The sequence below is a fragment of the Jaculus jaculus genome, chromosome 1 (assembly GCF_020740685.1).
Source record: "Jaculus jaculus isolate mJacJac1 chromosome 1, mJacJac1.mat.Y.cur, whole genome shotgun sequence".
Lineage (NCBI taxonomy): Eukaryota > Metazoa > Chordata > Mammalia > Rodentia > Dipodidae > Jaculus > Jaculus jaculus.
The window spans coordinates 163019640-163034359 of record NC_059102.1 but is presented as its reverse complement, the minus strand read 5'-3'; the positions used below and the strand labels follow the sequence as shown (position 1 = coordinate 163034359).

Sequence of the window (14720 nt, the reverse complement as noted above, 5' to 3'; positions counted from 1 at the left end):
GTGGAGCTTGAGGCTGAGGCTTCTGATGCATCCCTACGAAGCCTGCTTCCTGGCGCTGGTTGGTCGCTGTGCTGGTCCCAGAATGGGCAGGGGGCGTGTCCTTAGCTCTTTGGACCACAGCAGCCTCAGTCCCGGTTTAGTGTTCTGACAGAAGCAGGTGTAGAGTGGTTGGATCCTCGTGTCACTGACACCGTCTGGGAGATGGGGCGGGCCGTGTTTCCTTGACCGGATTTTGTGAGCCCTCGCTCCCCGCAGAGCGGAGACTATGGCCGCTGATCAGGCCCCGTTGGAATTCGGGGGCCCCCTGGGTAAATGAGGGGAGTTGGGAGTAAAGGCAGAGCGGGTGTGATGTAGGAGCGGGGTAGGGTCGGAAATGGAAGGGTTTGAGAAGCATTGGGAGCAGAGGATGGGGTCTGCCGAGGGGAGTGTGTGCAAAAGGAGAGCCGCGGGGGACCGGGCTGGTGACTAGAGCGGGGCATTGGTGGCATGGAAGACTGGAAGTTAGAAAATCAAGAGGAGGGCAAAGACTGGGGGATGACTTGCGGGCTGAAAATGCGATACGGAGGCAGGTGACAACAGGGCCTGTATACTCGGGGGATCGGACGTACAACGCAGTGGCCCTTTCCCAGGCGCCGCAGCACTGGTGCTGCTGTTGCCCACCACCATGTTCCACCTGATCCTGGCGGCCAGCTCGGGCCCGGCGCGCCTGCTGGGCCCACCCCCATACCTGCCGGGGCTGGAGGAGCTGTGGAGCCCGTGGGCGCTGCTGCTGTTACTCACCTGGCTCGGCCTGCAGGCGGCGCTCTACCTACTGCCAGCGCGCAAGGTGTGGGGTCCGTTCTAACACCCGGAGGCGGGAGGACTCGACCAGAAGGAAGGAGCCCCCCCACCCTTATTAGACTTCCCTGTACTCGCAGGTGGCTGAGGGGATGGAGTTGAAGGACAAGAATCGCCTGCGCTACCCCATTAATGGTGCCTAGGGGACTGCCCTCACGTCAAGAATGCGCGGGTTGGAGTTCCAGGTCCAGCGGGAGGACCAATAGAGATTAGTCTTAGATCCCAGCGTCGTCCCTATCTATAGCTTTTACTCCCTGGACAGAAACGGGAATCTATGCCTATCCCCCTACCTCACCTCCGTTGCTGCTACTCAGTGCTCCTGTGTAGTAATGACTTAGGGGTGAAGCCTGGGACCTTTCGGGGTGGGGGTATGCAACCCCCTAGCTCACTGTGCTGTGGTTCAGGCTTCCAGGCCCTGGTGCTGACAGCCCTGTTGGTGGGGCTAGGCGTGTCAGCAGGACTGCCCCTAGGGGCACTCTCGAAAATGCTCCTGCCTTTGGCCTTTGCGACTACCCTCACCTGCTTCATCTTCAGTCTTCTTCTTTATGTGAGGTCCCTGCTAGCTCCTGCCTCAGCCCTGGCACCTGGGGGAAACTCAGGTGAGAAAGGTCCCAGTGAGGTGGGGGTGGGCAGGTGGGGTTGCCTGCATGTGCCTTCACCCACTGCATTTCTCCAGGCAACCCCATTTATGACTTCTTCCTGGGACGGGAGCTCAACCCTCGCATTGGTTCCTTTGACTTCAAATATTTCTGCGAGCTGAGGCCTGGCCTCATCGGCTGGGTATGCTGGGCTTAAGGGGCAGGGTGGGTGAGCAAGGCTTGGGCTAGGCAGGACCACGTTCCGTGTGGACAGAAATCATCATTCATTCATTCATTCATTTGATGAATGTGTTGCTCCACCATGAGCCCTTGATATTACTCTAGTATTGGGAGACAAATTGGTAAAATTCAGAGGAGAGGAGAAAAAAACATATATCTGCCTAAAGTCTTCATTGTAGGGGAAATGCAGACCCAAATCCAGTAATATATACATAGTAGGCTGGACTGGAGGTATAACTCGGGGGGTCAAGGGCACTTGGCTAGCTCATGCAAGGTGGTAGGCGCCATCCTCAGTACCACAAAAACAACCATGTATGGTATGCCAGTGATACAGAGTCAGGAGAGCAGTTGTGTGTGTGCTTTTTGTTAATTTTTTTTTATTAACAACTTCCATGATTATAAAAAACACCCCATGGTAATGCCTTCCCTACCCCCACTTTCCCCTTTGAAACTCCAATGTTATTTTTAAGTATTCTATTTTATTTATTTATTTATTTGACAGAGAAAGAGGGAGAGAGAGAATGGGTGTGTGCCAGGGCTTCCAGCCACTGCAAATGAACTCCGGACAAGTGTGCCCTCTTGTGCATCTGGCTAACGTGGGTCCTGGGGAATAGAACCTGGGTCCTTTGGCTTTGCAGGCAAACACCTTAGCGAATAAGCCATCCCTCCAGCTCAGTGTTTTGTTTTTGAGACAAAGTCATATGTAGCCCAAGATGACCTGAAACTCACTATATAACTGATGACCTTGAACTTGTGGTCCTTCTGCCTTTTGCCCCCAAGTACTGGAATTACAGGTATGTGCCACAGTGCCCAATTTTATAAGGTGCTGGGATCAAACTCAGGGTTTTCTGCATGATAGGCAATCAATCTATCAAGTGAGCTGTATCCCCTGCCCCCACTTGCAGTTTTAATTTTGATTTCTGGTTTTTTTTGGTGGGAGGGAGTTTCAAGGTAGGGTTTCACTCTAGCTCAGGCTGACCTGGAATTCACTATGTAGTCTCAGGGTGGCCTTGAACTCACAGTGATCCTCCTACTTCTGCCTCCCGAGTGCTGGGATTAAAGGCTTGTGCCACCACAAGCCTTTAAGTACAGTGGTCAAGGGCAAAACCTATTACAAATAGTGATCACGTGCTTGACCAGCAAGGCAGTGCAGAGCCTCAAGAGGACTGCCAGGCTCAGCAGCATGTTTGTCACTGTGGCCTTGACAACATTCCAGCTACGTTCTTTGGCTATGATCATTTGATCGCCCATGCTGGGTGGTGGTCAGGATTCCCTCTGGGACAAAGTCCTTCATGTTACCTTGGATGCAACCTCACCCTGAGGCAGGAATGCCAAGTAGCCTTCATAGATCTAGTGGTTTTGAGGCAGGCTAGCCTCGAATTCAGAATTCTCCTCGGTCAGTTACCCAAGTAGCTGGGATTACAATTGTGTACCACCAGACCTGGCCTTAACATGGATTTGGATCCTGACCTGCTCACAGTATCAGCCGCTGAGGCTATTTCCTTTTTGCTGGAATGGGATGAAATTAAAGGTTTCTCCCAAGATTATTGTAAGGATTAGAAGAGGTGACCTGAATAACACCACCAAGTTCAGTTCTACTAAAGCTACTATACTACTCCAACTACTTAAAGCAAAGATGAACAGTACAGGTTAGCTCCCAGTTAGCCCTTAACTCTTCAAATGTGTATCAGAGTTCTCAAACAGCACCACAAGGTTGGTCCCCGATTATCCCCATTTCTCACAAAGCGATGCAAAGATGGGCTGTAGAGTGTACATACCTTGCCCAAGTGGCAAAGTACAGACTCAAAAGCAGGAGTTTGAACTCAAACCAGAGTTACAGCCCATGTGCCTGGGTATAAGTCCTGATCCCATTCAACACGTGGACTGAGAACTGAAAGGGAGAGGCTAGAATGCTCCACTCAGGTGCTCCCACCTCTGTGGAGAGATGATGGCCCTGTCCTCCACTCTCCTCAGGTCCTTATAAACCTGGCCCTGCTGATGCAGGAGGCGGAACTTCGAGGGACTCCTTCACTGGCCATGTGGCTGGTGAATGGTTTCCAGTTGCTGTATGTGGGTGATGCTCTCTGGTATGAGGTGAGGTTGGACTGAACAGGGGAGGCAAGGGAGAGGGCCTAAGGGTGTCATTCAGACTAAGCTAGAATGTCTGGGTCCTGTCCCTGCAGGAGGCTGTCCTCACCACCATGGACATCATACATGATGGGCTTGGCTTCATGCTGGCTTTTGGGGATCTAGCCTGGGTACCATTCACCTACAGCCTGCAGGCCCAGTTCCTGCTATATCATCCGCAGTCCCTGGAGCTGCCCATGGCCTTGTTCATCTGCTTCATTAATGGTCAGTCAGAAGGGCCCTTCATTTCCCCTCCTCCTTTCATTCATTCATACTTTATTCAGCATCTACCAGGTAGGTGCTGAGGTGTTTCTCTAAAGCTGGAGGCTGGCTCCTGGGTGTTGTAATAATCTGGGTTGTGGATAGGTTGGTGGTCAGGGTCAGGTAGAAAGCTATGACGTTCACCTCACCACCCGTTCATACTCTTTCCCTAGCTATTGGTTATTACATCTTTCGTGGGGCTAACTCCCAGAAGAACACTTTCCGAAAGAATCCTTCTGATCCTAGTGTGGCTGGTAAGCTGGGTTTCTTGGAGGCCATGGGTGAGATGGCACAGCAAAGCTTTCTGAGGTCTCTCCCCTCACTAGTTGTCTTTTCTCAGGCCTTGCGACCATCCCTACTGCCACAGGGCGGCAACTGCTGGTATCTGGGTGGTGGGGTATGGTCCGTCATCCCAACTACCTTGGAGACCTTATCATGGCTCTGGCCTGGTCCTTGCCCTGTGGTAAGTAACCCAAGTGAGCATGGGAAGAAGTGGCACAGTACCCAACCTGGTACACCCCAGTGGAGGAGGCAGTTAGTAACTGGAGATGGACCCAGTCTATAGCAGGGCTCCAGAGACTCTACCACAAACCTAGTATTGTGTGTTTCACTAAGGATCCTGGGCCTTTTGCTGATGAGACTTGACACCTTGAGAGACTGTAGGTAGTGGAAATCTTTGTGAACTGGGGTGCTGGCTGAGTGGTGACAGATTCCCTTCCTTACAGGGGTGTCCCACCTGCTACCCTACTTCTACCTCCTCTACTTCACTGCTCTGCTGGTGCACCGGGAGGCCCGGGATGAGCAGCAGTGCCTGCAGAAGTATGGTCGGGCCTGGAAGGAGTACTGCCAGCGTGTGCCTTACCGCATCGTGCCCTATGTCTACTGAGTGAGGTAGCTCCTCCAGCCATCAGCATGAGCCTGGACATACCTGGACTCTATGGACCTGCACCCAAGGCCACCCTAAGCTCCAACAGGCAGAGATGACGGTTTAGAATAAAACATAGAGCGAGTGCCCCCCCAAAGGAAACACTTTGATAAAAGTCTGGAACCTCTGTTGAGTGTCTCCTGTTCTGGGGCCAGTGTGTTTATGATTGGGGGGGGGTCAGCTGATTGGGGAGGAGTTGAAACATGGTTTGTGGAGCCAAGAGTTTGGCCTGGGTGGGACAACAGCTGTCTCTCAGAAATGGTTTACTGCGAACACCTGACAAGATCAGTTACAGCTTTATTACTGACAAGGGTACTCAGTTTAGCCAGGGAGTTCTTCAATAAGAATCCTCGGAGCAGGTGGCACAGGTCCTCCCCAAAGCCGCTCCAGCTCCTCAGTGACGGCCGCCACCTCGTCAGCTGCCACAGCATGGGCTCGGTGGGCCCTGGCACAGTCTAGAGCCAGAGGTGTGAGGGCAGCCTCATTTTCGTTGGTCCAGGCCAGCAGGAATTGGCACTTCTTCCGGGCCCGAAAGAGGCGATCTCGTTCTTCCCTAGGCACAGCTTGTTTCCGGGCTCGGCCCAAGATCCGTGCCAGGTGCCCCAGTGCGGCCAGCGTGTAGCCTTTCTGGTTGACCGGACCCTCGCCTAGCAGGATGCGGGCAGCCTCCTGCATAGCACCTCGAGTACCCAGGGGCCCAGGCGAGTGCTGGCCCGCTTCCAGTACATGGGCTGCGGCCTGCAGGGCTTCCTCGGTAGAAGTGAAGACTTGCTGGTTGCCCAGGGCTCCGGAAACGTCGAGCAGAGTGGCACAGAAATCAGAGAGCAAAGCGTCATCGCCTCCGTGATACAGGGCAAGAGTGTGCGCGTAGGCGAACAGCACGTTGGGCAGCTGGAAGCGCACGAGCGGCGAGGCTGGGCTGCGGCTCAAGCCGGCCAGTGCAGGGATGCGGGTGGGCACGGGGGGCGGGCACGTACCCTGGGCATCTCCAGGAACCGGCTCCGAATCGGCGATGGCATCACTCACGGTTTCCGAAGCAGTCCTTGCTGGGGCGGGCTCCAGCTCGGCATAATCACTGCCCGGGGCGGCATCCAGCTCCTCCAGAAGCCGCGGTCCGGCCCCGCGACCCCACCACCACGGCCGCCACGGGGGCAGAAGCCGGCCAGCCTCACCGCGGCTCAGCAGCCGCTCGAAGGCCGCCTTCTCGGCCGGAGCCAACTGATCCCAGAGTCCGGAGAGGCCGCTGGGCGCCGGGCCAGGACTACGGCCTGCTTCCTCGGGCTCATCCTCGATCTCCCGCTGTAGACGTAGCCGGCGCAGCGCACCCGCCAGGCGGCTGGGAGAGGCGCTGCGGCCGCGGAGCTCCCCCAGCACCTGGTCCCGGTAGAAGGCTTCGGCGCAGGCGCCGTGCGCCCGGTAGCAGCGCAGCGAGCAGTAGGGCACGTTACAGCGCGGGCAGGTGTAACGCGCCGGCTGCGCCTCGCCCGCGGGGCACCAGCCACAGGGGCCCCCAGGCTCCATGGCAACTGGCGCCGCGTGCCCAGCGCCGGCCGACTCCCGGCACGGCTCGGCTACTTCCGACGCCTCTTCGGCTACTTCCGCCTCTGCGCGAGGCCGACGCAGCCTTGGGTTCCGCCAAGCTCCCGAGGCTTCTCGGTAACCTCCGTGCACTTGCTAAAGCCGGGCCCCTCCCCCCCACCCCGCACCACGCTAAAGTAGCCCTCGGGGATGCAGGTGCCAAAGCCCGTCGCTACAAGCGAGCCCACCGACAAGATGGCGAGAGGAAATATAAAATGTTTAAGGCACTAAGTTCGCCTCCTGGTGGTGACATCCAACTGTACAAAAATACACTTTTTTTTTTTTTTTTTAAGCAGGGTCTCATTCTAGCCCAGACTCGTTTCAAACTCATGGCCATCTTTTTTTTTTCATGGCCCCAATAAATCGTACCCCACTATGCATATATATATAGAGAGATTTATTTATTTATATATTTTTATATATATTTATATATATTTATACATATAAATATATATATATATTTGCAAGCAGAGAGAAGAGAGAGAGAAGGGGCGCTAGGGCCTCCAGCCCCTGCAAACATCTCCAAATACCTGTTTAACTTTGTGCATCTGGCTTTACGTGAGTACTGGGGAATCAAACCCCGGTCGTTGGGCTTCACAGGCAAGCGCCTTTAACCGCTGAGCCATCTCTCCAACGCCTTTTGTTGTTGTTGTTATTATTATTATTATTTCTTTTTTGGTTTTTTAAGGTAGGGTCTCACTCTAGTCCAGGCTAACCTAGAATTCACTATATATATAGTCTCAGGATGGCCTTGAGCTCATGGTGATCCTCCTACCTCTGTCTCCCAAGTGCGGGAATTAAAGGCGTGTGCCACCACACCCGGCTTTATTTTTTGCAGGGTCTGTCTTTAGCCCAGGCTTACCTGCAATTAGTCTCAGGCTAGCCTCAAACTCACAACGATTCTCCTACTTGGGCCTCCCCAGAGATTGGATTAAAGGCGTGCACTAGCACTCCCAGCATTTTTGGGGGGAAGGGGTTCAAGGCAGGGTCCCGCTCTAGCTCAGGCAAACATGGAATTCACTGTCATCTCAGGGTGGCCTTGAACTCACAGAGATCCTCTTACCTCTGCCTTCCTAGTGCTGGGTTTAAAGGTATGCATCACCACACCCAGCTCTATGCCAAGCTTTCTTAAGGTATAGTATCACTCTAGTACAGGCTGACCTGAAATTCACTCTCAGGGTAGTCTCAAATCCACGGCCATCCTCCCACCTGTCTCCTGAGTGCTGAGATTAAAGGTGTGCCCCACCACTCCCAGTTGGCATTTTTTGTTTGTTTTTTTGAGGTACGGTCTCACTCCAGCTCAGGCTGACCTGGAATTCACTATGTAGTCTCAGGGTGGCCTTGAACTCAAGGCGATCCTCCTACCTCTGCCACCCAAGTGCTGGGATTAAAGGCATGCACCACCATGCCCAGTTCCCAGTTGGCTTTTTTTTTTTCCAGTTGGCTTTTGAAAAATTTTATATACCTCTCCCCCACCCCCCCCCCATCTTCTCATGTGTGTGCTTTCTTTCTCTTCAGTGTGGAGAATCCCTTGAAGTCATCTGTTTATTTATTTGCAAGCTGAGACAACGGATGGGTGGGAGGAGAGAATGGGCACCCCAGGACCTTCTCACCTCTGCAAGTGCACTCCAGACACATGCCACCTTGTGCATCTGGCTCCACGTGAGCACTGGGGAATTGAACCCAGACTTCAGGCTTTGCAAGCTCCTGGGTGTGTGTGGGGGATATTATCAGTCAGCAAAAATCAATGCTTAACCAATACCTGAGCTCCTGTTTGATTTTCTCCTCCAAACTTGCCTTTCTTCAGTAAATATTTTCTCATTTAGATATCACCATCATTAAAAAGCTATTAAGTACAGCCTCTATCCTAAGGAGCTTAGTCTTGTGGTGGGATGGGATGAGGAAGCCCATCTTTATCTATGACACCCATGACATAGTGACATAAGCCCTGGTTCTTTGCTTCTTCTCATCTCACATCCAGTCCTGTCAGATTTTCTCCAAAGTACCTTGCATTCATCATAACATAGACCATGTACAACCCTAGCACAATTTGGATGTATTTGAAAATCTTTGTATTCCCACTACTACTAAGGGTTTCCTAACATACTTGCTAGTTGTTGAAGTCAGGTTCGCATTGCTGGTAGTAATCACCCAAACAAGAGCAGCTTCTGGGGAAAAAGAGGTTTATTTTGGCTTATAGGCTCAAGGGGAAGCTCCATGATAGCAGGGGAAAATGACAGCATGAATAGAGGGTGGACATCATCCCCTGGACAATATAAGGTGGACTGTAGCAACAGGACAGTGTGCCAAACACTGGCATGGGGAAACTGGCTATAACACGCGTAAACCCGCCCTCAACAATGCACTGCCTCCTGGAGGTGTTAATTCCCAAATAAATAAATAAATTAATTAATTAAAAAAGAAAAAGTATATGTATATTTTTACACACACACACACACACACATATATGATCTCTGTAATTCAGAATGGCCTCAAAGTCAGGACAATCTTCCAGACTTTGCCTCCTGAGTGCTGGGATTATGGGTGTGAGGCACCACACCTTACTTAGACCCAGGTGTGGTGGCGCACGCCTTTAATCCCAGCACTTGGGAGGCAGAGGTAGGAGGATCGCTGTGAATTCAAGACCACCCTGAGACTACATAATGAATTCCAGGTCAGCCTGGGCTAGAGCAAGACCCTGTCTTGAAAATCAATCAATCAATCAAGAACCAGCTGGACTTGGTGGCGCAAACCTTTAATTTAACCCAGAACTCAGGAGGCAGAAGTAGGAGGATCCTTGTGAGTTTGAGGCCAGCCTGGGACGACAGAGTGAGTTCTAGGTCAGCCGGGGTTAGAGTGAAACCTTCCCTGGAGAACACAAAAAAATAATAAATAAAAATAAAGGAACTATAGTTGGGGCTGGAGAGATGGCTTGTCCTAGGTTTTGAGTCCCCAGTACTTACAACCACACTCATGGGAAGCTAGATGCACTAAGTGGCACTAAGTGACTGCAGTGGCAAGAGGCCCTCAGGCACCCATACTCACTCTCTGCCTTTGTCTCTCTCTCAAATAAAATATTAAAAGAAAAACAAAGTAAAATAAATCAAAAACAAAAGCCAGGTTGAAAGTGAAGTGTATTAACAGGACAGTTACGCCTTAAAAGATTAATCCACTCAGGAGCTAATGTGCTATCTGCAGAATGGGTCTGGTATATAACAGTAAGACAAAATAAAAATTATTATTATTTGGTTTTTCAAGGTAGGGTATTGCTCTAGCCCAAGCTGACCTGGAATTCACTATGTAGTTTCAGGGTGGTCTCAAACTCACTGCAATCCTCCTACCTCTGCCTCCTGAGTGCTGGGATTAAAGGTATGTGCCACCACACTGAGCTAATTTTGTTTTTTTGAGATAGGGTCTCACTCTAGCCCAGTCTGACCTGGAATTCACTATGGAGTCTCAGGCTGGCTTCAAACTCACATCAATTCTCCTACCACAGTGAGCGCTGGGATTAAAGGCACCCTCGCTACACACTGCTCAGCTCAACTTTTTTTGTTTTGTTTTGGTTTTTCAGGGTAGGGTCTCAGTCTAGCCTAGGCTACCTCTGTCTCCAGAGTACTGGGATTAAAGGCGTGCACCACTGTGTCCAGCACAAATATTTTAGTATCATGGTAAGTTTGAGGCCACCCTGAGACTACATAGTGGCTTCTAGGTCAGCCTAGACTAGTGAGACCCTACCTTGAAAAACAAAAACTATTGCCAGGTGTAGCCAGCACTCGGGAGGCAGAGGTAGGATCACTGAGTCTGAGGCCACCCTGAGATTACATAATGAATTCCAGGTCAGCTTGGGCTAGAGCGAGACCTGACCTCAATAAGTGAAATAACATAAATACATTTTATTTATAGGCTGGAGACATGGCTTAGTATTAAGGCGCTTGCCTGTGAAGCCTAAGGACCCAGGTTCGCTTCCCCAGTTCCCACATAAACTAGATACACAAGGTGGTACATGTATCTGGATTGGTTTGCAGTGGCTAGAGACCCTGGCACACACATTCTGTCTCAAATATTTTATTATTTACCTTTTTTTTCTTTTTGGTTTTTCGAGGCAGGGTCTCACTCTAGCCCAGACTGACCTGGAATTCATTATGTAATCTCAAGGTGGCCTCAAACTCACTGTGATCCTCTACCTCTGCCTTCCAAGTGCTGGGATTAAAGGCGTGCACCACCACGCCTGGCTTCAAATATTTTAAAATAAATTTGCCAGGCATGGTAGTGCACGCCTTTAATCCCAGCACTTGGGAGGCAGAAGTAGGATTGCCATGAGTTTGAGGCTAGTTTGAGACTACATGGTGAATACCAGGTCAGCTTGGGCTAGAGTGACACCCTACCTGGTGGCAGTGGTGTGTGGGGGAGGGGTGGAATCTGGTCCCTATTTGGTAGCATATACCTTTAAACCCAGCACTGAGGGGGCAGAGACAGGAGGATCACTGTTGAGTTGGCAGCCAGCCTGGCACTATACAATGAGCTCCAGGTCAGCCTGGGCTAACGTGAGACCGACCCTACTTTAAACAATACACCTAAAATTTGGGGCTAAGAGATAACTCAGGAATCAAAGGCACTAGCTAGCAAACTTTGCCAGTTCAATTCCACAGCATCCAGGTAAAGGCAAATACAAAGTGGCTCTAGGGTTCCTTTGCAGGGATCAGAGACTAGGTGCTCCCATTCCTAACACAAAGTGCTTGTGCATGGCTAATAAAATTTAAGAAAGGAGCCAGGCGTGGTGGCACACGCCTTTAATCCCAGCACTCAGGAGGCAGGGGTGGGAGGATTGCCATGAGTTTGAGGCCATCCTGAGACTCCATTGTGAATTCCAGGTTAGCCTGGGCTAGAGTGAGACCCTACCTCGAAAAACCAAAAAACAAAACTAAACTAAACTAAACTAAACTTAACTTAAGGGGCTGGAAGAATGGCTTGGTGATTAAAGTGCTAGCTTGCAAAGCCAAAGGCCCCAGGTTCAATTCCCCAGGACCCAAGTAAGCCAGATGCACAAGGTGGCGCATGTGTCGAGTTCGTTTGCAAACAAAACCAGTAAATTCAAGACAGGAATCTAATACATCTGTAGCTAACCAGGTGCTGGTCTGAGATAAGAGATTAAACTGAACAAGTGATGTGAGGATCCAAACTCAGGAACCAGGGAACCAGGACTAAAGAGATGGCTCAGCATTTAAGATGCTTGCCTGCAATGCCTAATGAATTCCCCAGGACCTAAATAAAGGCAGATGCACAGTGATGCATGCATCTGGCCCTGGGGCACCTGTTCTCTCTCCTTGCAAATAAATAATTAAGAAAAAAAGCTCAGTAACCAGTTACCTCAGATTGTTTTCTGAGTAGGTTCACAAACATGAATGGGTGGGGTCTGGATGTGCTGGTGATCTGTTCGTAGCACAGAACCATGAATCAATCAACTTGATTAGTTTAGCAAGGCTGGTCAATCAAACAAAAATATCATCTGGGGGCTGGAGGAATAGCTTAGTTCAGGCATTTGCCTGCAAAAGCCAAAGGACTCAGGTTTGATTCAAATGCACCTGGAGTTCATTTGCAGTGGCTGAAGGCCCTGGCGTGTCCATTCTTGCTCTCTCAAAATCTTTAATATAATCAGTGTCAATTTAGCCAGGCATGCTGGTGCACACGTTTATTCCCAGCACTCTGGAGGCAGAGGTAGGACCATCGTCATGAGTTTGAGGCCACCCTGAGACTACATAATTACAGGTCAGCCTAGTTGAAACCCTACCTCGAAAAAACAAAAAATCATCAGCATGCCAATTTAATGAAGCAACATCACCTTCCAAAGTTGAGGGATACCATATTCTTTGTGCCCTGGTCTTTTTATTTATTTATTTATTTGAGAGTGACAGAGAGAAAGAGGCAGATAGAGAGAATGGGCGCGTCAGGGCCTCCAGCCGCTGCAAACGAACTCCAGACGCGTGCGCCCCCTTGTGCATCTGGCTAACGTGGGTCCTGGAGAATCGAGCCTCGAACAGGGGTCCTTAGGCTTCACAGGCAAGCGTTTAACCGCTAAGCCATCTCTCCAGCCCCCCTGGCCTTTTTAATGGCACAGCTAGTCCCAAATTCAAGGAAGGGCCATACTTACAATTCTCAATTCATGACCTAAATCTCTCCCTCCCTTCCACAGCAGTCTCCACAAAGACTCCTGTTACCTTTTCTGTCTACAAAAATAAAAAGAGGGCTGGAGAGATGGCTTAGCAGTTAAGCGCTTGCCTGTGAAGCCTAAGGACCCCGGTTCGAGGCTCGGTTCCCCAGGTCCCACGTTAGCCAGAATCACAAGGGGGTGCACGCGTCTGGAGTTCGTTTGCAGAGGCTGAAAGCCCTGGCACGCCCATTCTCTCTCTCTCCCTCTACCTGTCTTTCTCTCTGTGTCTGTCGCTCTCAAATAAATAAATAATAAAAATAAAAAGAATGAGGAGGTTGGAATTGTCAAGTTACTTGATGGAGAATCTTCCCAACTCATCTTAGGAGCTGACCTCTGTGGTTTACTTCTCACCAGATCAAGGGCCACCACCTACCTGTTCTAGGGGACAACCCACTCTTCACAAGGCCTTACAAATAAAGATTTAAAACAAAAAAAAGTAAGTTGCTAACTGGGTGTGGTGCACACCTTTAATCCCAGAACTGGGGAGGCAGAAGTATGAGGATTGCCCTCAGTTCCAAGCCACCCTGAGAATACACAGCTAATTTCAGGTCAGCCTGGGCTAGAGCGAGACCCGGTCAAATAACCAGAAAAAGAAACAAAACAAACCAGTAAGTTGCCTGGGCAAAGTGACTTTATTAGCAAAAGCCAATATTACATAGGACTTAAGAGTTAGCATTGGGGCCCTTCTTCTTGCCAAAGGTGGGCACAACATTGACAAAGCGCCGGTTGTACTGCATCCGCCGCTTGGCCCGGCCTGTCTTCTTTTTCTTCTTCTCCTGCTTGGCCACCTGGGAAAAGAGAGAACTGATCAGGTCCCAGGTGAATTCTCCCCTCCCATCTGGCACCCTTCCCTCAAGTGGAGAGGGCAGAGTTAAACCAATTCCTCTCACCTTGGGAGTTTGACCTCTCACTTTTCCAGCACGGGCCAGGGAACCATGGACTTTACCTGTGGTGGGAATGGAAGACATCACAGCAGGTAAGAGGCAAGAAGACACACCACAAACATACTCCTTCCACTTAAGATTTTAAAGACAAACTGGGTCCAACAGGGAACAAGAGTTGCAGAGAGTTGACTTAAGTTTCCCTTAGGACTCCCAGCCTCTAACTTTCCCCAGGAAGTGACAGTCTGGATGAGTCTCTCAATGAGCTGTGAGGGAGGTAAACAGTCCGAACCCTGGCCTGCAGACCCTCCCAAGTACCAAGCGTATTATTAGCACAGACAGCTCAGAAAACAACTCACCTCCCAGCATGCGCCCAGCTACTTCCAGAGTGGCCAGGGCCTCCACCCCACAGTGGGCTAGGATGGCCTCATCTTCCAGTGGGGTGCCTGCCAGGAGCACGACTTGATCTTCCGGGGCGATGCCCTCCAGCGAGGCCACATGAGCCTACAAACAAAGGATAAATAAATAAAAATTTCCTAAGTAGATAAGCTTTGCGGTGGGCCCGAGGGCGAAAGAACACAGGAAGCATTACAGACTTACCTTGATCTGGGCGACCGTCTCCTGGCCGGTCACCTCGAGGGTATGTAGTTCCTGGGCGCGGACAAAGAGCTGCATGTTGGCGTCTGAGGAAAGAAAGGCTCGTGAGAGGAGGGAAGGGGAAGAAATGCCCGGGTAGAAAGCGGGGACGGGAAGCGGTGCAGGAGCCCGCGCCGGGGCGCAGGGAGGGAGTCGTCGCGTCTCACGTGCGAACGAGAGGATCTCCTAGGGAGCTCGGGAAGGGACGCGAACAGGGCCGCACCGCAGCCGCGGTTCCCTGACTTCCCCCGCCGCAGCCCGCCCGCCCGCTGCTGCCAAGCGCCCCAGAGCCAGCGCCACTCCGACTCCTACCTGACCCACGGACCCGAGGCGGCGTCCGCGAAGATGGAGTCGAGAAAGAGGAAGGAGCGGGTGCGCGCACGCCCTCGCCGCCCGACGCGCTCACGTCACTCGCTGGGCGAGCGCACGAGTCTCCGGTATTTGTACAG

At 51.3% G+C, this 14720-nt stretch overlaps 3 protein-coding genes across 3 annotated transcripts; 1 reads left to right on the top strand and 2 right to left on the bottom strand.

Moving 5' to 3' along the window:
• Positions 1 to 95: 95 nt before the first annotated feature.
• Tm7sf2 (transmembrane 7 superfamily member 2) lies at positions 96 to 5095 on the top strand. Its single transcript, XM_004656652.2, has 10 exons — positions 96 to 308; positions 630 to 826; positions 918 to 972; positions 1242 to 1436; positions 1514 to 1617; positions 3630 to 3749; positions 3839 to 4007; positions 4217 to 4297; positions 4384 to 4506; positions 4769 to 5095. The coding sequence occupies exons 1-10, from the start codon at positions 266 to 268 to the stop codon at positions 4927 to 4929; spliced, it is 1248 nt and encodes a 415-aa protein (XP_004656709.1). The 5' UTR covers positions 96 to 265; the 3' UTR covers positions 4930 to 5095.
• A 150-nt stretch (positions 5096 to 5245) lies between these two features.
• Positions 5246 to 6489, bottom strand: Znhit2 (zinc finger HIT-type containing 2). Its single transcript, XM_004656653.2, has one exon. The coding sequence runs from the start codon at positions 6487 to 6489 to the stop codon at positions 5290 to 5292; it is 1200 nt and encodes a 399-aa protein (XP_004656710.2). The 3' UTR covers positions 5246 to 5289.
• A 6878-nt stretch (positions 6490 to 13367) lies between these two features.
• On the bottom strand, positions 13368 to 14719 carry Fau (FAU ubiquitin like and ribosomal protein S30 fusion). Its single transcript, XM_004656654.3, has 5 exons — positions 14584 to 14719; positions 14236 to 14318; positions 13995 to 14139; positions 13645 to 13700; positions 13368 to 13542 (listed from the first exon to the last, which is right to left on the bottom strand). Exons 2-5 carry the CDS (start codon positions 14308 to 14310, stop codon positions 13417 to 13419), a joined length of 402 nt encoding a protein of 133 aa, XP_004656711.1. The 5' UTR covers positions 14311 to 14318; positions 14584 to 14719; the 3' UTR covers positions 13368 to 13416.
• Position 14720: the final 1 nt, after the last annotated feature.

Excerpts from the sequence above, each read along its gene's own strand:
- Fau (XM_004656654.3), bottom strand. The coding sequence starts at position 14,310 with ATGCAGCTCTTTGTCCGCGCCCAGGAACTACATACCCTCGAGGTGACC. Across the intron at positions 14,140-14,235 it reads AGACGGTCGCCCAGATCAAG|GCTCATGTGGCCTCGCTGGA; the intron begins GTAAGTCTGTAA and ends CTTTGTTTGTAG. Across the intron at positions 13,543-13,644 it reads TGAGAGGTCAAACTCCCAAG|GTGGCCAAGCAGGAGAAGAA; the intron begins GTGAGAGGAATT and ends CTCTTTTCCCAG.
- Tm7sf2 (XM_004656652.2), top strand. The coding sequence starts at position 266 with ATGGCCGCTGATCAGGCCCCGTTGGAATTCGGGGGCCCCCTGG. Across the intron at positions 1,618-3,629 it reads GGCCTGGCCTCATCGGCTGG|GTCCTTATAAACCTGGCCCT; the intron begins GTATGCTGGGCT and ends CACTCTCCTCAG. Across the intron at positions 4,507-4,768 it reads GGCCTGGTCCTTGCCCTGTG|GGGTGTCCCACCTGCTACCC; the intron begins GTAAGTAACCCA and ends CCTTCCTTACAG.
- Znhit2 (XM_004656653.2), bottom strand. The coding sequence starts at position 6,489 with ATGGAGCCTGGGGGCCCCTGTGGCTGGTGCCCCGCGGGCGAGGCGCAG.